This window comes from Prunus mume, linkage group LG8 (assembly GCF_029339155.1).
Source record: "Prunus mume cultivar Tortuosa linkage group LG8, ASM2933915v1, whole genome shotgun sequence".
NCBI lineage: Eukaryota > Viridiplantae > Streptophyta > Magnoliopsida > Rosales > Rosaceae > Prunus > Prunus mume.
In genome coordinates this window covers 9,875,583-9,895,634 of record NC_142705.1, presented here as the reverse complement: position 1 = coordinate 9,895,634, position 20,052 = coordinate 9,875,583, and the positions used below count along the sequence as shown (strand labels likewise).

Here is a 20,052-nt window from a genome sequence, read left to right as displayed (position 1 = left end):
TTGTTATTTACTTTGAAAACATGTTCTACTGAAATTCTAGGTCAGAACTAACCAAAGTAATTTCCAATCGCGCATTTAAAAACATAAGCAACAAAGTTGTTCATGGTTAAACATCCACAGAACTCATCCAGTTTAGAAAAATAATGCGAGCAATTTACACAGGCAACTAAGAGAAGCTCGCCGGGACCCTCTGATGTGCTGATATTCAAGTGCTGATAAAGCTAGTTTCTGAGGCGGAGCTGCGGGGCAACTGATGTAGAACACTGGTTGGTGAGGAATTGGAGTTGGAGGAGGACCTAAGGGCCTCCGCAAGCGGCCCTCCCATGGAAGCCATTTGGTTTGTTCCCCATCCGGCAGGCCAATTCAATTGTGGCTGCTCGCGCTCAGCATGGCCGTCCTGGCGCCCTGTCTCGACTCCATTGCCGGTAGACAATTTCAGTGACACATCCGAGGAGGAATTTCCCCGTATCGAAATGGAGAGGCTGGTGGCAGAGTTCATTGAGCCTGCATTGGTTCGTGCATTGTCCAGTTCTTGGAGCTTCCCCGGCCAGTCATCAAAAAAAGGCCGCAAGACATGGCTGTCGGATTTAGCACTCCTGGAGACCTCACTGTCAAAGAGGCTCCTGTTCTCAGCTTTGGACTCTGAGGAACTACATGCGACATGGGAGAGGAGCATGTAAGAGCAAGAAATACCAATAAGAACAATTTCCACAAATAGCACAAATAACAAAGCAAAGGTTGCAAGACTACAAGTGCATAGGCAATAGCTCAATAAATTATTGAGGGCATAGCTCTCTACACAGGCTAAAAAGCTCTTTTCTTTGTCAGATTTGAGACATTATTAACCTTGCCTTTATATTAAGATCCTCTACTTCAAAGTAGAGAACATGCCTACCACAGGGCCCATGAGATTCTCTCATTTTCAAATTTCTTGTCTCTAAAACATCAACAAAAAGGACAAGGGAAAAGGGGGGGCCTCAGGAAAACATATCACCTAATTTTTTTGTTGCTTTGAGTGCTATTAATTTCAATTTCATTTTTCTGGTCAATCATACCAGTTGAGGATCAACCCCTATACCAACTTCCACATAATAAACCCAATAAACATATCCAAAAGCAAATCTCTAACACAGTTTAATCAATAAATCCAAATAAAATAAACCCAGAAAGCTTTGGTTTTTAATTCTTTTTTCACCTCTGGTTGAGATGAAGCAGATCAATTGAAGGGGATGATGATGACCCAGAAAGAGTAAAATGGGCCCCACCAGATGATGTCTTGGTGGTGGTGTTGGTAGCAATATCACTAGTCCCTCCACCAGCAGCAGCAGCAGCAGCAGTGGTGGCTTCCACAGGCTTTCTTGAACGGTTTCTGCCACGGTGCACATGGCGCTCACAGTACTTCTGACCAGCCACCACATCTCTAGAACACCTCCATTTCTTGCCATCTGTCCTTCTACACCTTGTTGGCTCTGGATCCATGGCTGCTCTTCCCCAATACCCTGATTGCAACACTGGATAATCCAGCACATAATTATCAATACCATGGCTAGCTAGTGATTCTTTTAGCACCATTTTTATCCTCTGCACTTATGTCTCTGCGTCGCGAGTGCAGAGAAATTTGTAAAATATTCAATTTGGAGTGCATTAGGTTAAAAAGAGAAGAGGAGTGCGAAAATCGTTATCCTCATGGATTAATGTTCAAGCTCAAGTGACTCAAAATCTTAGGTTGCATAAATATACATATATATATATATATATATATGTACCAATTAGGGAAAGTAACATTTATGTGACATTTGGTCCTTCAAATTAGGCAGAACAAATCTCAGTCCTAGTCTTACACATTACTTGTACAAATATGTCAAATGGGCAATTTAAATGAGGTACTAATTGTTAAAGATCAGAATCAAAATTTGCTACAATGATTGATTTACTCATGTTGAGGTAAATACTTACAAGCAGGCTGAAAATGAGGGTACTGTTGAAGAGGGTGGTGGAGGAAATATGGAGGAGAGTGGAGAAGGCTTTTCCTGATTGGCTGAAGAAGTTCAGGAGGAACAGCAGCACCAGCTAACATGTACCTGAATATCAAAGCCTGCAGCTCAAGCTCCTGCAACTGGGAGAAGCTGAAATAGCTCCCATTTCTAGAAAACAGACACACACAAAAAGCAGAGGAACAATAATTAAATTAAGATGACATTAAAGTAGAAAACTTGGGGAGAAAACCAAACAAAGACATGAGCTTTTCTATTCCAAGAATCAAAAACACTTTGTGGGTTGCTGTGTCTGTGACATAAGAAAGAAGAAAGAAGAAAGAAAAGGGAAAGGGAAAGAAAATCTCACTGGGAAATCTGGTGGAGGCAGATGCTGGTGTAGATTCAGAAAACGCTGACAGGGTGCTGATCATTTTGCTGTTGGGCTCAGGAACAAACAGAGGGAGAGCATACCCAGATGGCTCTGAGCGCGGATGGGGCTCAAGGTGAAGTTTTGGTATCTTTGCAGAGTGTTGTTCCTCTGACTCATGCTGCTGGTTTCTCCATTGCTTGAGGTGAAAGTCCATAGAGAGAGAGAGAGAGAGAGAGAGAGAGAGAGTGGGGTTTAATAAGTTTGGTTTGGTTTTCTGATTGAGTTTTAATAATATGTTTGTTGGGTGTGAAATGAATTGGGTTTTAAGTGAAGAGAAAGTTTGAGAAAGCTTTAGGCAGAGGCTTCTGTGGGTTCTTTTATAGCTTTGGCAGATACCTCACATTCTGACAGAAAAGCCTGCAAAGTTTGTTTAAGGCCAGTGAAGAAGCCTGAGGCACTTGAGAAAAAGACACTCAGACAAGACAGTTGAGGGAAAACTAATAATTAAAAAAGGAGCTTAAAAAAACTGCAACAAATAGATAGCTAGAGCTAGAGAGAGAGGGGAGAGAACCTGCAGTTTCTCTGTCTATCTGCTTTGCTTTGGAAATAGCAGAAGTGTGTTTTTATTAGGCTTAATCTCTTTTTCCATTTATTTAATCAAGCAAGCTCATCTGAACCCAAGACCCTAGAGGCATATATGCATGATATAATAAGAGAGAGAGAGAGAGGCGAGAGAGTCAAGCCGACATTGCAGCCTAGCTCAGGCTTTATCACTCAGCTTTCAAGGCTAATATTCTTTTCTTCACCAGTTCCAGTATGATACTATTAGGGATTGTTGTCAAAACATCTAAGGTTGATTTGGATGCATTAATTCCAAATTTAGGAATTAATATGGCAAAACTATTTGTTTAGATTTCCACAATTCACATATGCTAAAATTTAAACAAGAAAAAAGAAAATAAATAAATTGATTTCAAATAATGCATTGTATATAGTCGTTTTTCAAGTGTAAGTTAATCTTCGTTCATGTTTTCTTCATTGTTCGTTTAAATCAATGTGGTCTACCCGCTTTTGTTCCTTTATGCCAAAAATAACAAGTTGTTACGAATATAACTATTTTTTCATTCTTATTTTGTAGCAATTTTAGTATTGTCACCGGATCCAAAATTTCTCTTTCAAATTTCTCAATCCAACAATATCCGGGCTTTAAAAAGTAAAATTCCATAAATAAAAAATGACTTTTGTCAATATTAACATGTCAGAATGTATAATACAAAACATCCTTTGAATTGTCAATTGTGTATGAGTTCTACATCTCTCTTTTCTTTTCTATAACTAAACTCAACTCAACTAAGAAACTTGTCTAATTCTTTCACAATATCTATCTTCTCCTGTTTTACTTATTATTTTCATCATTATTCAAAGAATGAAATCTATAATAATATATTAGGAATTAGATGAATTAGCTAAGGAGGGGATTGAAAATGAAGCCACTCAAGTCAAGCCATATACAAAGTAGTGAGTATGGTAAAGAGGGCACAATAGTGGGCTCCGCAGACGCAGTTCCCCCTACCTACATTAATTTGCATTTGTAATGTATTTACTTTTGCTTATATATGGGGAGTGGAAAATAAACTAATTTCTTTATATCAAAGTAATTCAACTATTAGGTATCCTTAAAAAAAAAGTAATTAAACTATTAAAGCAACGTATAAGTATTACTTTAATCTTGGTATGAAATGGGATTTCGTATAACTTTTAAGGAGTTTTTAATGCACTTAAAAATATTGGATGAAAATATGAAAACTAATATGATGAGTATTTGACATCTTTAAACATGAGTCAAGAGTAACCTTCTCTTGTAAAACATATTCTTCGTTGTTAACAACTTCTTTATAAAAAGAAGAAAGGATTGTGTTATGCATAATCTTAGTTGGACGGGATTATAATGAGAGAAGATTGCATGATTGAAATTGTCAAAATTGAAACAATATCAAAGTAAAAAAAATTATTATTTTTTTTTAAAAAGACAAAATATGAGAACCAAAAATATAATTTATTTGTTTACAATGAGACCAAGTGGGAAAACGAATTTGAAACCCACACAAGTATTCGTTATAAACAGTACACATCTATGGCATTTGTCCTTTACTAACACTTTTTACACATGAAAGAGATCTCAATTCACTCAATCTCTCTTTTTTCTTTTTGGTATTTTCTTTCGAGAGTATTAGAATAAAGGGAACTTAGAAACATGTTCTAAAACCTTAGAGTATTTACACAAACCTTGTTGATACTCTTTTTAGGAGGTCAACTTAGAGAGTAGGTAATAGTGGATGATGGGTGAAGGTGAGGACCTTCAGCCTGTGTGTGAAGACTTGGGCAAACGATAAATGTAAAGAAGACAAGATATACGTAATTCACCCTTAATAAATGAGTTACGTCTACGAAGAAGTATGTTTTCATTATAATGGTGTATGATTACATTTATATATGGGATTGGACCCGAATATAAAGAAGACAAGTGATATGCCCAGGCCAAGAATCTAGAAAAGAGTCATCGGCCACAGGGTCTAGCTCTGAGACCCGGATCCTCTTGTTAGTGGAGAGAAGTCCCCTTTCACATGGATATTATTCCCTATTTATAGGGAGGTGAAAGTGGAAGGTTTGCATAGAATTTCAATATGGGACTTTGTACAAGTAGCTGTGGTGGTGACACGTGTCATGGCGTTGATGCTTTTGGTGCTAGTTGTTTTGATTCCGGATATACTTGGTTGATTATGATGTAAACAAACCTAATGAAAACCAATTAAGTAGTTGACAAAGGGGCTAACGAGAAGTGAAAAAAGGGAAGACAAATGGTTTTAGATTCGAACTCTTATAGTACCTTAATATTATAGTACCTTAATAATGTGTGAGAAACCCTTATTCCTTTCTCTTGTAATTTAGACTATCGCTTATGTTAAAAAGTAAAATAAAAAATAGCTGAACAAATGGCAATGAGGTAAACAATATGGGAGCAAGCAATGAAACAAGTTGGGAAAGAAAAGACCAGTGGAGGGCAGATGGTTGAGCATAAACACTCCAGAAAGTAGAACTGGTGGGGTGGGGTGGGTTGAGGGCATTTCCCTTTTACCCAACCAAGCTGTCTTCCTCCTCAACCTCTTTTTCTGTTTTAATGTGTTGGATTTGATTTGACCAACCACTATTTACTGCAGTGACATGACAACTCAATTCCAAACACCATTGGCACCTACTTCTACTCATAGCCTCCTACCCTCTAGCCCTTTGACAAAATGCATCCACACATTTATATATTTCTGTCGTACATTATTACTTTTAAATTTACACAAATTAAAGAAAGAATCACTTTTGTGTTGTTTTATATGACTAAAACCAAACTTGTGTTTACAGTTATACACTTGCACCAATGAGTGAAATTCATACTGTCAGATCTAAAACTGTGATCGAGCTGAGCACTTTCAGGTGTTCATTGGTGTTTTTCACACTCATCAACGTTTGTGTTTTTCCCTTCTGTTTTTTTGGGGTTTTTTTAAATTTATAAGAGTATCAAGTACAAGGCATGTTTTTTGTTCATACATTGCCAATTAAACTGAGTTATTCAGAGTTAATGATGAGCCTCGAGTGGCTATATTGATACTTTTTGTTGCTCTGGTTTACCAACCAGTCAACTTAATGAGCCATTACCGAATCAACTGTGATCAAAATAATAATTATATTGTCAAATTATAAATTGAATGAGACATTCAATTGGTGTAAATTTATTATTTGAATAGCGATAGTTTGATTTTTTAGAAGAACTTATTTTACTATTGAGTTGTCACATGTTAAAATAAATGCATAAAGAGCTTGTTGTTTAAGTGACTAAGATCATTTATCCTTGCATTTGATGTCTCAGGTTCGATTTCTCACTTACTTAAATAAATTGTATAAAAAATGATTAAGTGATATACAATAAGAACTTGATGCATCTAAGTTAGAGGTTCGATTCTCCCTTCTCCTAATATCGATTGTATTGGAAATGATTAAGTGATATACAATACGAACTTGATGCATCTAAGATTATAGATTTGATTATCCATTCTCCCAATATCGATTGTATCAAAAAAGATTAAATGATATACAACACAAACATGCTGCACTTGAGATCGTAAGTTTGATTTTTCCTCTCCAATATCGATTGTATGAACAAATTAAGTGATATACAATACAAACCTGAAACAAAAAGATCACAATAACTAGGTTCTAAAAACGTTTTTATTATTTAGACCCCAAAAAAGATATATATATATATATATATTTTTTAAATGAAAGAAAAAAATTGTCTAAATAATAAGGTAGAAAACGCGGGTAACGGAAACTGAGGTGGGGCGGCGTGGGGTGTGTTGTCTTCATATGGGTTTTGGACTATGGACCCCCAAACCCAAAGCAATTTCATTTGGGAATTTTGACAGTTTCTAGGGGGCACATTTGTCAAGCCACATAAATTACCACGAGACCACCCACTGGCAAAAAAGACATCTTGGATCCACTGCACGTACGGATCTGGGCAGGGGCCCACCTGACCTATCCACGTCAGCTACTTCGTCTTTATTAGGGATTAATATAATCCAAAATTATAATATAATTAGAAAATTTTAAATTAATAAAAAAAAGGGTGGTCACATATCTGAGGAGGCATACATCACTGACACCAATGTCAGAAAAAGCTTCAAAGACAGCTGTTCACGTGGGTCCCAGGCTTTTTCAACATTTTCTGTAGGATAAAAGCAGGGCACGCCGGCACGCGAGGCTTACGCTCATCTCACGTGCCTTCACGTGACTTATTTTCTCGAGGTTTGTTTTCATTTTTTATTTCCTTTTTTCCAGAAAGCTTTCTGTATATATTCTCGTACCTATCTAATGTATGTGACAATGATACTGTATAGTATACATTTGTGGTATGTAAGAATTGTTCCTCATTAAAAACCCGAAAAAAAAGGTTGTCACTCGTCAATTCATATATTTCCTAGCGAGCTATAGCAAGTCTTTTCTCCATTGTAATTCTCGTTATTTTCACGGATGAGATTTGCTTGAAATAGCATTTTGCCAGTTTTAAGTACAAAGATATTTTATCAATTGAAGTGAGAGTCATGATATTTGTACAAAAGATTTTTGTTCATTAAAATTTTCGTAGTTAGTACATTTGAGGTTCGTATGTGAAACGTACTGTTTACTATGAACCTAGTTATTGAAGTGAGACTTATGATATTGTGACATTTATTCCGAACCTACATAACACAAAAATTTGGAAAAACCCATCATTTCTATTTTCTTTTCCTTCTTTAATGGATGATCCTCTCTTGCTATTTAATGAGAAAATCATTGAATCATGCAATATAAAATCGTCTATTATATTGACCACGTTTTTTTTAATGGGGTCTATTTGAGAGATCTCAAGTTCGAATTCTCACGACATCATAGTTGTGTGTATGAGAGAGAAATTTCTTTCCCATATAGTTTAGACTATCGCTTATATTAAAAAACAAAAATAATATTGACCATGTTTTCCTCTCTTTGTAACAAATAACGGGACTACATAGTTGCACTTCTCAGAATCTTAGATTGATACGAAGAGATATCATTAGGGTTTAAGTATGATTTGTATATATATTTTAGAATAATATTATCAAAACTGGCAACATATTAAATTTGAATAATTTGCAAACTGATTAATTATCTTCTAAAACATGTGGGTTTGAATTGAACTAACTAATTAATCAGAGTCAGACGTGGCAACAAGGCAGCAGAATTCTAATGCAAAGCCTATACATATGTAGCATACGAGTATAGGGCCATTAGTGCATTACAAGGCAGTCAAATCTCCTTGTTTGAAATCTTTAGTTTATTTCGGTCTCAGGCTAAAATATGACAAAATAAAAACTAGTTTTATATGTTAATAACTTTTTCCATGGACCGACAACAGATAGCTCATCATCAAAATGGGACCGCATGTAAAATTATTTTTTTAATTTATTTTGTGTTGAGTGGTTGAAGTTGCTGCATGGGTTTAAAGACTGCAAACCTGAATATGGTAATGATATAGCTTTAAGCTTTCAATTGTAGCCTTAGGTTAGATGATGCCCAAAGCCTATCTTTTTGTGTTGTCTATGAATCTATGTTTGTTTTTCAACTATCTGAAATGGACCTTCCATTTGCACAGGAGAAAACCCTCTTGGGTAAGGAGGTCCAAAGAGGTCAAAATAAAAGGCATTTACAATGGATGTAGTGTCGGTTTGACATTACTTATTTAGAGTGATAAGTGAATTTTAAATAATTTTGGGAAGCTCAGCTTGTTTGGTAAACTATGACAAAATCACTTATTGTTAAAAATTGATGTGAGAGAAAACTATAAGAGAAAGTAGCTAATGAAGTGCCTTGATTTTATGATTATGCAAGAATCAGTTTCAAAAAGGCGCTAGGTTTAATGATTATGTGGCAATTATTTTCTGATTATGCTGGAATCAGTATCAACAACACTTTTAACAAAAAGTTTACCAAACACGAAACTGCTTTATCTCACAATGATTTCTTTCACAAAATTTGATCATTTTCACAAATAATGCCAAACTGGCCCATAGTAAGTCATACTCCCAAAACCTCGAAAGGAAGAGAGTATGGCTCGTTGAGACTAAGACGCGACACAAAACACAACCTTGTAGCAAACAAGGGATTGGAAGCACCGAGAGGAATGACAATGCTATTCAACAACCTCCGAACACCAAAAAGAGCGTCGTCACCACTTGATTGTAGAAAGGAAAAAACAAAAGATCAGCTCCTCCTCAATGTTACACTATCGGAGAATCGGTCTCCCTACAAACAACACATCAAGACTCACAATGAGTTTTTGCAACTTTTGCAACTTATTCTAAGAGCAACTTCAGCGGAGCGCCAAAGCCTCGGTGGGGAGAAAAAGAGAAAAGTGTTTCTAGTGATGAGTCCAAGCTCAGGCAACACGTGGGTCCTACCAAGTCGGACTGGCCCGAAGGCCAATTTAGCTCGAGGTCCAAAACGAGGGTTGGTGATGATGTCATCGCCGACGCCTGGCATCACCCACTCATGTGATTTTTTTTGCCACGTGGCGTCGTCTGGGCTCTCCGATCTGATTTTTTCCTCCAATCCAACGGCAACCAATTTTTTTGCAATAAAATACTAGAAAAAATTTGAAAAAAAAAATTATAAAAAAAAACCCCAAAATTAATGAATTTTTTTCTATAAATACCAACCAATTTTTTTAAAATTTATCTGAAATTTGAAATTGAAAATTTTATCCGATTATGAGATATGAATAGTATTGACACGTAGGAACCCGAAAATATTTTCCAAATTAATTATTGAGGTAAAAAAAAATTGTGAAAAAAAACAAAAAAATGAATAGTAATTTCCCTTAGTCATGGCAACGGGTGGAAACACAAAATACTATTTTCAAGGGCAACTACTATTCACGTGAATAGTGGCTGCCTAACTTCCTTGCCATGGCTAAGAGCAAATGGGTGGAGTTACTCTAACTCACATCGAGTCAAAAATTAAGATGGGGTTGGGGGTTTGAGAAGATGTAGGTGTTTTTCGTCTCAGAATCCTTGAGACCCAAAGATTTTGAACAAAACAAGTTGGGCTTCACATTAGTTTAGCCCAATTGACAATTGTACTGGAAGGTCAACCATAGAGTCATTATAGTGAGGGCCTTAGATGATGCCTTATCTCTTAATTGTTATATCAAAATAACTAATTTGATCCAATAATTAAGAGGTAGGGCCTCATCTAATGACCTTAGATAAAACCAATTCTACCTCAACCATAATAAGCTCTTCATAATTTAGAACAAAATGACTTTTTTTGCAAATTTCTAACTTGGTTGCCCCAAGAAGTCTGGTAGATTGTTGGATTGAAAGATGGGGTAAACCGAATTTTAAAATATGGAAGGCTAGTTAAAAGGCCTTTCAATTTTGGGCCAGCTGAAATTGAGAGCCTGTTTGAAAGCCAAAATAGTACGCTGTCGTTTTCCTCCGGCCCGCCATCCTCAGTTTAATATTAGGGTTTCTTCATAAACCCTCACATACGAACAGCCGAAGCTTGATCGTCGTAGCTCCTTTCTGATACAATGGGTACATTTCTCTCTCGCCCTAGCTTATTAAGTTCCATTTTCAAATGGAATTTCATGGGTTGGTTCCAAGTTACAGAGACACTGATACTTCAGCCGAATCTCTGTTTTATATGTATTTGGTTTTTAGCTTTCGATTGTATTAAACTTTTCACTTTCTTAAATTCTTTTTGAACTGTTGTACATGGCGTCCCTTTTGGTTTGCCAAATCCCAGTAATGGCTTATGAGCATATGTATGTGTTTGTGAAAAGTTGTTCATAACTATGTGTACGTAAGACGGTAGCAGAAAGATAGAAAAAAGTTTTAAAACTAAGACGGTAGCAGAAAAATAGAAGCTGAATTTTGCTAAATGGGTTGGTATTTGTCTGATGCTTAGCGTTGTGTCGTGTCCTACATTTTCTAGGTAACACACCACAATTCAAGGTTTAAATAGTTTTTGTGATGTGGTTTATGACTGAAGTTGGGTTTTGTATGATAGCATTTTAACTTAATGATTTAGGGTTTTTAGTTGCTTTATATTGGTTCGATTGGTAATCGTTTCGTTGAAAAATTACAACATTGGGTGTTGTTTGAGACTGTGATGATATGTGGCATACAATATGAACATGTATTTGATTTGAGAATGATCAATTATATAACAAGTGGTTTTGGGTTGTTTTGTTTTGGTGATCAATTATCAGGAGGTTACAAGTATCAGTCGGAGATATGGAGGAAGAAGCAATCCGATTTGATGAGGTTCGTCCAGAGGGTGCGCTGTTGGGAATATCGCCAGCATCCTTCAATTGTCCGAGTCACAAGACCCACCCGCCCTGACAAGGCTCGTCGTTTGGGTTACAAGGCCAAGCAGGTAAATTAATAATGATTTTCTAATTTCATGAGCAAGGTTAATTAATAGGCGTGTAGGCTGTCGACTTGCATTATTGCATATGCCTATGTTAACAGCCTTATTTGATGCATATCTAGATCAGGCCTATTATTTTCATGCCCTTGCTTATTGTTTCAGTGAGCATGCGTTTTCTTATGTTGTGCACCAGTATGTGTTGGTTAAGCAGCATTCTGATGCTTAAGCGTTCTTCCTTTTGTCACGATCCGATACATTGCACTGTTTTGATCTACATCATATGTTTGGTTTTTGGACTTGTCATTTGTTGTCTGTTTTTATGCACCCTTTGTTGCCCCAGCCATGTTTAAATTAAATTAGTTGATGATCTTCTGGCTGATGATTCTAGTAAAATATGTTGCAGGGTTATGTTGTCTATCGTATCCGTGTAAGGCGTGGCGGTCGCAAGAGGCCTGTTGCCAAGGGCATTGTATATGGGAAGCCCACAAACCAAGGTGTGACACAGCTTAAGTTTCAGCGCAGCAAGAGGTCTGTTGCTGAGGAGCGCGCTGGGCGGAGATTGGGAGGCCTGAGGGTTCTCAATTCATACTGGATCAATGAGGTTTGTATCTCAGAATGTGATTTCGTTTGTCTTTCTTTTTGTGCTCTGCTGCTTGGTGTTGGTTTTGTTTCATGGTGTCTTATTCTGCCTTTGCAATCTGTGGATGTAGGATTCGACCTACAAGTACTTTGAGGTGATCCTGGTTGATGTTGCTCATAATGCTATCAGAAACGACCCAAGAATCAACTGGCTCTGCAACCCTGTTCACAAGCACAGGGAGCTTCGCGGGCTCACTTCTGCTGGGAAGAAATGCAGGGGATTGGGAGGAAAGGGACACTTGTACCACAAGGCACGACCTTCTCGCAGGGCAACTTGGAAGAGAAACAACACCCTCTCCCTTCCTCGCTACCGTTGATTTCATCATGCTAACTTGCCTATATTTTGAGGAAATAAATTTCTGGGTACTTTCAGGAAGACAAAATGTTTGTTTGGAAGGCAATATCAATATCTTTTCTTTTTATTATTCAGAATTTTGTTAGTGAATTAAGAGAGATTATGTTCAAAAGCGCACCATTTGCACCTTATGCAAATGAGATGCAAAATAGAATTAACAGTTTATCTAATTCAGTGTCCAATGAAATAAGCTCCTCGTAATTTGGTACAGAAATGTGGGCTCCTTACAATTTGGAGCTTGGATGGAACGATTGGGCCAGCCAAATTCAAAATATCGTAACCCATGAAATCCCAAACACAAGTTGGGCAGCTCAAGTAAAGAATTACAAGACTGTTTTCATTGAAATTTAGTCACTCATCAAACCAATAGATGTTTAACACATTATGCACTTATCTTTTCTCCTTGAATATTATTGCTTAACAATCATATCACCGATCTTTTCGAACATTGGAAAGAAAGATACCACTAGACTAAGAGCTACTTGATCATAGTATCGATCTTCAAATGATATGAACGATTTAGCTACATAGGATTATATGAAGTCTCATATGTTTTTCAATACAGTGATATTTGAAAATATGACGTATATTAGTTTTATCCTTATAGTTATAAACAAAATTTAGGATGACATAATGTTAATTTGGACACTTTTCCATGTCGGTTTATATATTTAATTCATTGCAAAACATATGCATTCATCATTGCGCACCAGTATGCCGAAGGTTACAGATCACAACAGGCCTCAAAATGATGAGAAATTGACAGGCTCCAAAAATATATTGCATGATTGCGATTGTAACAAAGAAACAATATGGTTAGTACAAATTGATTAGGATATTTTCAGCTAAATTTATTTGGTCCCTCAATTGTATATTAATGTATTTGTTTGATGATGACAGAATAGAGTAATCCAATGCTTAGAGATTCAGCAAAGATACTCGTAAGGCCAAGTAGGAAGCCCACACGAAATCTTTCTTTACAGGAGTATTCTGCTTAAATATATAAATTTCAAACTAACATAGAGATGTATATATTTATTATTGTCTGTTTTATGGTTTAAATATCAATATACAAGCCTATACGGTTCGTACAAATTTATAATATGAACATTTTTTTAATACAAGCGATAATTTAAACTAAAAGGGAATGAGGGTTTCTCTCTCTCTCTCTCTCTCTCTCTCTGTCACACACACACACACACACACTACCAAAGTGCTATCGGGGATCGAACCTGAGACCACTTATTTACAAATTAAGGTCGTTTTTCACTAGACTAGACGCCGTTGACTGTTTAGGAACTTTTAAGCTGCAATAATTTGCTTCTTTAGGTGTTTGATATATATAACATAGAGATTTATTATATGTAATACTCAGATTCAGACATCACCAAAGATTCTTAAACTTACAATTACGGGACAAATTAGGAAGAAGGCCACACGAAATCTCTTGTCACTGTGACATGAGCAATGCCTGCTTTCATCTTCATGGTGGTTGCGGTGTTTCACCTCCACTTCATATACAAACACAAAGGTGTTCGTCATGCCACACGTACATCCATTTGGCATCCATATATCGTATTAAATCCAAAAACTACATGCACGATTCCGTTTCTTAATATTAAGTGGTGTCTGATTGCTGGAAAAGAAAAAGAATGAGTAAAAAAATGGGATATGTTTTTTTATTTAGTTAAAGTTTGGTATAGAGTCTTAGTCTGAGACCCAAACCATGTGGCTCGGGTGGGTTCAAGTTAGGGGTACAAGAGGAGGTATAAAACAAGTGATAGATAGAGAAGTTTCTCTCTAATTTTATGATATGATTATGGGACTCGGGATCTTTATGCATACATTTAATTTGGAGTCCTAGGCTAATGTAAACTTTTGCAGGATTGGAATTATTGTTCCTAACATTTAATTTGGAGAGACATGCTCATTCCATTGTTTTGGGAGGAAGCAAAGAGAATGCTCAATATTCCATCTCCAATGAACCAAATATGAGAGAATAACAGACCAGAGTGTATATATTTTGTCACCAAGTTGAATTAAGAATGCATATTTGTGGATCTACGAGTCTCTGAAAGCTTTGGTCAACTTAGACAAGTCGGTCCAACCGTCCCAAGTCCAGAGATTTTCTAGTCTAGTAGCTCTTTCTTTTCCTCATTAGGCGCCTCATTATTTTCTAAAAAATAAACAAACGAAAAGAAAAGAAAAGAAAAGAAAAGAAAATTCATAGCCTCCTACAAGATTCCAAATTGAAAGGCCAAGCAACCCATGAAAAGCTATAAGAGTCCAAAAGCCAACAGAGCAGAAACAAAAATATTTAACTACTTAACACCTGTTTGTCTAAATTAAGTAGCCATTTATTTGTCACAGGCTGAGAGAGAGAGAGAGAGAGAGAGAGAGAGAGAGAGAGAGAGAGAGATCTATCTAAAGAAACAGTTGGCATACAACTGCCACCCCAACCCAACAACACAAAGATTCTTTCTCTGGTGACAAAAAAAGAAAAATACAAGACAGACAAGTGATGTAAAATATATTGTTGCCAACATGTTTTTGTTAGATGGTAACAAAATATAACAGACATCCTGCAAAAACCTGAACCTCTGAGATCCAAATCATTTGAGTTCACTAAAACAATTGCTTAATGCACAGCTTATTTATGCTGTCATTAGGTAAAAGTTGGCAACTAGGCATGCTTAGTACGCTAATGGGTGCACTGATCACCCACCATTGGATTGGACCCACAATGAGATTCTATAGGATTCTATCAAATGATCCCAGCCGTTGAACCCAGATATCTGATTTTCTCTAACCTAATTTCCAAGGTTTGAAATTGTCAAAATGTTGAGTTGGTCCCCTCCACCCCTCACAACACAACAGAGAGAGAAGGGAAAGCAAGAGAAAAAGTAGAAATCCATTAGCAAGAGATTATGTCATTTTGGAATATTTAAAGTACACCTTGACTCAATCATACCAAGTAAAATAAGAATTAGAAAGCCAAATTAAACAACAATTAAAAATATTTTTTATAAAAAAATTAAAAGAAAGAAAAGAAAAAGGGAGATTCGAAGGGCCAATCCCACATCGGAAAGGAGGTAAAATTTGTCAAAAGGGTAGGGAAGCTGCCGCCAGTGGCCTTTGTCCAACTTTGCCTTGGCTCTTACGCCTCTCTGTCAGCCTCGCTGGTCAAGTGTGCGTGTGTGCGTAGGTGACCCTTTCTGTCCACTCCACACCAAACTTTAGTCTTAAGCACCACCACCCTGGCTTGTGGCTTGGCTGTCCACAAGGACAAGGGATGGGCTTAAATTTCCCACTTACTTCTTCACCACTTTGAAACCTTCTCATACTCTTTAGTCTTTTCAGTCTCTTGGCCCTAGCTTGCATGTTTTTCAACACTTGGTTTATTTGCAACTCGCAAGACCACACATTGTAAATTTGTTCGCAATTGGTAGAAAGATCGTTCTGTCACAGTAATTATCACATCCCTCAGGATTATAGCGGATGTGATATGTGTCAAATTGATACAATGGCTACATATTTAGTTACTTGTAGCAACAATATGTTGTAAGTGGGATGTCGTAAACAAAAATTTAAGCGATATCTCATCTACATCGTAGGATGCATTTTTTGATCTATGCAGTTAATACATTCTACAGTGTTCATCATTTGAGATTATCAAGTGATGTAGGGCAAATTATAAGCTTGTTCCTATGAAGGAATTTAGAAAACAAACAAAAATTAAATCAGAAAATTGGGGTTCAAATAAGGAAAATCATGCTTGAGCATTAATTATGGAGATAGGAAAAGAAGGAAGGCGTATCGTTGAGATTTTCATATTGATTGAGGAAATTTGTATCAATTATGGATTCTATCAAGATTTATATTTAATTTAATGTTTTGTTTTATATTTTTAGAATAAGTTATGTATTAGGATATTATTTTCTTAATATGATTTTAACTAGAATTTTAATTATTTCCTTGCTAGCTAAAATTTATTGTAACTACAAACAAAAATGATGTTAAATTAATAAAAGCCAATATGTGCAATGAAGACTGCATTCTAAATATAATCTATTTACATAAAAATGCCATTTTTCTCTTCTTAAAAAAAATGTCATTTTTTCCCAATATTGTTGTAACTGATTCCACATATAAATTAAACTCGGCAAAAAGGTGCTCGATAGAATGACCAATAACCTAAATATATGTTGACACATATGCATATGTATATGTATTTTTTTGGTTGAAAAAGATAGGCATATGTGTTCTACTATGCATAATCATGTTCTCTTTTTACCAGTGCATTATGTGCTTGCGTGTAGCCCATGTGAATGGGTTAAAAAAGGTGGGTTGAAGTTGTCCGTCTACCAACATTGCAACATAGCAAAATAGACCTAAATTCGAATCTCTATATGATAAAGAAAATGCAAGAAGTTCTATTTGTATTCTCGTCTCGTGAAATGCACTTTCGATGGAACTATATGAGTTATGAATTGTTAGCTAGGTTTTTATCTTAAAAGGTATCGATACAACTTAAAAAGATATTTCACTTAATACACTCATTAATGTTATAGACAATTTCTTATTTGATGTGAGAAAATTATACTTGATTGATAATTTCGAACAATCTTCAGTCGTGAAATATCAAATTTTGATTGTCCATTCATTGTCAAATATGTATAAAAAAAATTCACAAAATAGAACCATCTCAATTTCTCATGGGCAACTCCATTTCCCAATCAAAAAGAAAAACAGTATCTAGTTCATTAGAAATGCTATAGAACAATAGTATCTACTTGATTACAATTGGTGAAATAATTGAGCACAGTAAAAAAATTCAAATTGGGATTTCAATAAAAACAAAAGATTTGAAATTCCAATGGGGGAGGATTTAGGATTTAGCAGGTGGGCTGCACATAAACGGGTAGAGACAAGTTTATTTAAAAACAAAAAAATTTAAGACACACCGCATTTCATTCAGTAAAGTAGAATTGCACAATATCTCTTTATCAGTGGTTGGCAGTTGGGTCATTTCAACCAAAAGCTTTTCCAATTCTTTTTTATTTTCTTTTTTCCTTTCTTTTTTTTATTTCTTTTTTATTGTTTTGTTCATTAAAGAACAATAAGCTGCTGGCTTGACGCTTTAAAACCTTTAACGCCAGCCTCTCAGCCTCAGCCACAGCCACAGACTTATTCATAAGCACTGCAAACGCAGAGAGGAGGAAAATACAGAGCACACCTCCAAAACCCATCATACCAAAGCAGAGAGAAAAGCAAAAGCAAAAGAGAGGCAGAGAAAGAGGAAGGTAAGAAATAGAGAAATTCAGGAAAAAGGTTGCTCTTTGTTTGTGCGAAGAAGAGCTTGAAGAGATGATGCAGACAGAGCAGGCTCAGCCACAGCAGCAGCAGCAGCAGCTGGTGGTGCAGAACTCAGCTGGAAGCCTCAGCTTCAACAGCAATCTCTCCAAGGAGGATGAAGAGATGTCAAGGTCGGCTCTTTCCACTTTCAGAGCCAAAGAGGAGGAGATCGAGAGGAAGAAGATGGAGGTCAGAGAAAAGGTTCAAGCCCAGTTGGGTCGTGTTGAAGAGGAGACCAAGCGTTTGGCCACTATTCGTGAGGTTTGTTCTGGTCATCCCAACACAAGTTTTTAAGGTTTACATGAAAATAATGGGCTTAATCAAAGACTCAATTTTTATTTTTGTTTTTTTTTTTTAATTTTTACCTAAACATGGGTATGATGATTTTATGCAAAGAAATTTCTGGGTACAAGGGAATTTAACTTTCTGAAAATTTAAGGTTGAGAAAAGTTGATGGCAAGCTAGATCCCCAAAAAACAAAAAGGAAATAAATTGGGGGTCTATTTTCAAATTATTGTGTTGTTTTGTCTTTTCTTTTCTCTTTGCAAAAATTTGGGTTGTAGATTATCAAAGGTCTGAATTTATTATGCCATGGAACACTTTGATGTAAGGAATTTCAACTTTATTACTATTTTCCTTGGAGCTTTTGGTTAAAAGGAATATTAAGTCTGAATTATTTGGCAGATTAGATTGTTGATCCAAAGGTTATTAACACAACAAAATATGAAATTTGGCAGAGGAATTATGACAACGAAGTTTAATCTTTTTAGGCACAGACATAAGCCTTGAGATGGCAAAAACAAATAGTGTTTTTTTTTTGGGTTCTCAATAACCGCAAATTTGTCATATAGTCAGGTCTTCTCAGTTTTTTTATGCTTGCCACAACGATATCAGTCCAAGGATGCCTTGCTGAAAATATCTGTATCCCATGTGCATCGACTTCTGCTGGTTAAACTAGAAAAAATAGCCGTTGAGTCAGTACTATTAGCTAGTTGAAGATGTTTAATGGATATATGTTGGTCTAGGTTTTTCAATTTCATGCAATCTAATGCAAAGTAAAAAAATTGTTGTCGGTAATTTTATGTCATTAATTTCCTTCTTGTGTAAATTATGGAACTTCCAGGAGCTTGAAGGGCTTGCAGATCCAATGAGGAAGGAAGTTTCACAGGTCCGTAAGAAGATCGATTCAATTAACAAAGAGTTAAAGCCACTAGGACACACCTGCCAGAAGAAGGTAACACAACTTAAAGACTTTTACTACATTTTGATGTGAATGTATTTACTGCTAGGCATATGCATGTTCATAATGAATTTCGGTTTGTAACTTGTCACAGGAAAAAGAATACAGAGACGCGCTTGAGGCTTTCAATGAAAAGAACAGGGAAAAAGTGCAGCTTATCACAAAACTAATGGAGGTTAGTCTAATAAACTGCTTTTACTTACATAACTAGGTGTGCAATTTGGATGGGTTGAACTTGAACTTGTCCGCAATTGAGCCTACTTCAAATTTTGGTTTGGCTCAGTTTAGGAGTTCAACTCGTCCAAACTCTCAACCGACACTAATTAAAGTTCTTATATTTCAATCTAGTGAAAGCATACAAAGTCTTTTTACATTTCAATTTGTGTCTGAAGTTGTTCTGTTGTCATGTTACATTTGATGCAGCTGGTGAGTGAAAGTGAGAAGTTGAGGATGAAGAAGCTGGAGGAGCTGAGCAAGAACGTAGATTCCTTACAGTGAAATAGCCTATTGGTAACTCTGATTAGGTCTGTGTGATGTATTTAAGATGACTTTTTTCATGTTTACATATATGGGTGGTGATTGGCTTTGGTGTATTCTAAGTTGGTTTGTTTCTTTAGTATTTGATAAAACACTAGCTGATTTAGGCAGGAAATACCCTCTTAAATTTAAACAGGTTTGTAACTAAACGTGTCTGGACTCGCATTTTCTTCTCATTTTTCCATGTATCCAAACACTGTAACGTCCATTCTAGTGTAATGTGGGTTTTTTTCTTTCTTTAAATTTATTTCCATTCTTTGTTTTGGTGGAAAATGTTTATTATTTTAGTTTTGGATGGCTTATGTGATCAGAATGTAAAGTTTTTTGAGTGATGTTGTTGTTGAGACCAACTTAACGGTACATTTTGCTTGGGCTTCGCTTTGTTTAGAAACACCAGTGCCATGAAAAGCTGGTTTGTGAAGACAGCCATTTCCATTAAATCTCATGCAATCTTTTAAAAAAGCCCCCCCAAATTGAAGCTTCTTGCAAATGCAAATTCAAGAGGGGAGGTGAGGTGCGGTTGGATTGAACGGTAATAAACCTCAACGGTCAGATTTCAGTCAACCCTGTATTGACA

The 20,052-nt window shown here is 36.2% G+C and overlaps 3 protein-coding genes across 4 annotated transcripts; 2 read left to right on the top strand and 1 right to left on the bottom strand.

Moving 5' to 3' along the window:
• Positions 1 to 57: 57 nt before the first annotated feature.
• On the bottom strand, positions 58 to 2,677 carry GRF3 (growth-regulating factor 3). Its single transcript, XM_089043609.1, has 4 exons — positions 2,337 to 2,677; positions 1,957 to 2,141; positions 1,196 to 1,511; positions 58 to 650 (listed from the first exon to the last, which is right to left on the bottom strand). The coding sequence occupies exons 1-4, from the start codon at positions 2,558 to 2,560 to the stop codon at positions 206 to 208; spliced, it is 1,170 nt and encodes a 389-aa protein (XP_088899735.1). The 5' UTR covers positions 2,561 to 2,677; the 3' UTR covers positions 58 to 205.
• A 7,713-nt stretch (positions 2,678 to 10,390) lies between these two features.
• LOC103339721 (large ribosomal subunit protein eL15-like) lies at positions 10,391 to 12,413 on the top strand. Its single transcript, XM_008243059.3, has 4 exons — positions 10,391 to 10,511; positions 11,189 to 11,355; positions 11,753 to 11,950; positions 12,060 to 12,413. The coding sequence occupies exons 1-4, from the start codon at positions 10,508 to 10,510 to the stop codon at positions 12,303 to 12,305; spliced, it is 615 nt and encodes a 204-aa protein (XP_008241281.1). The 5' UTR covers positions 10,391 to 10,507; the 3' UTR covers positions 12,306 to 12,413.
• Positions 12,414 to 17,320: 4,907 nt separating this feature from the next.
• LOC103339722 (uncharacterized) lies at positions 17,321 to 19,718 on the top strand. Of its 2 annotated transcripts, none has more exons than XM_008243060.2 (4): positions 17,321 to 17,959; positions 18,822 to 18,932; positions 19,033 to 19,113; positions 19,362 to 19,718. In XM_008243060.2, the coding sequence occupies exons 1-4, from the start codon at positions 17,711 to 17,713 to the stop codon at positions 19,434 to 19,436; spliced, it is 516 nt and encodes a 171-aa protein (XP_008241282.1). In that variant the 5' UTR covers positions 17,321 to 17,710; the 3' UTR covers positions 19,437 to 19,718. The 2 variants fall into 2 exon arrangements, with proteins under 2 accessions (XP_008241282.1, XP_088898749.1); XM_089042623.1 differs by having other exon boundaries at positions 19,353 to 19,718.
• The last annotated feature ends 334 nt before the right edge of the window (positions 19,719 to 20,052 follow it).

Excerpts from the sequence above, each read along its gene's own strand:
- GRF3 (XM_089043609.1), bottom strand. The coding sequence starts at position 2,560 with ATGGACTTTCACCTCAAGCAATGGAGAAACCAGCAGCATGAGTCAGAG. Across the intron at positions 1,512-1,956 it reads CCCTCATTTTCAGCCTGCTT|TGTTGCAATCAGGGTATTGG; the intron begins GTAAGTATTTAC and ends TGGATTATCCAG. Across the intron at positions 651-1,195 it reads CTGCTTCATCTCAACCAGAG|TTCCTCAGAGTCCAAAGCTG; the intron begins GTGAAAAAAGAA and ends TGTCGCATGTAG.
- LOC103339721 (XM_008243059.3), top strand. Across the intron at positions 11,356-11,752 it reads TGGGTTACAAGGCCAAGCAG|GGTTATGTTGTCTATCGTAT; the intron begins GTAAATTAATAA and ends AATATGTTGCAG. Across the intron at positions 11,951-12,059 it reads ATTCATACTGGATCAATGAG|GATTCGACCTACAAGTACTT; the intron begins GTTTGTATCTCA and ends CTGTGGATGTAG.
- LOC103339722 (XM_089042623.1), top strand. The coding sequence starts at position 17,711 with ATGATGCAGACAGAGCAGGCTCAGCCACAGCAGCAGCAGCAGCAGCTG. Across the intron at positions 17,960-18,821 it reads GTTTGGCCACTATTCGTGAG|GAGCTTGAAGGGCTTGCAGA; the intron begins GTTTGTTCTGGT and ends TGGAACTTCCAG. Across the intron at positions 18,933-19,032 it reads GACACACCTGCCAGAAGAAG|GAAAAAGAATACAGAGACGC; the intron begins GTAACACAACTT and ends AACTTGTCACAG.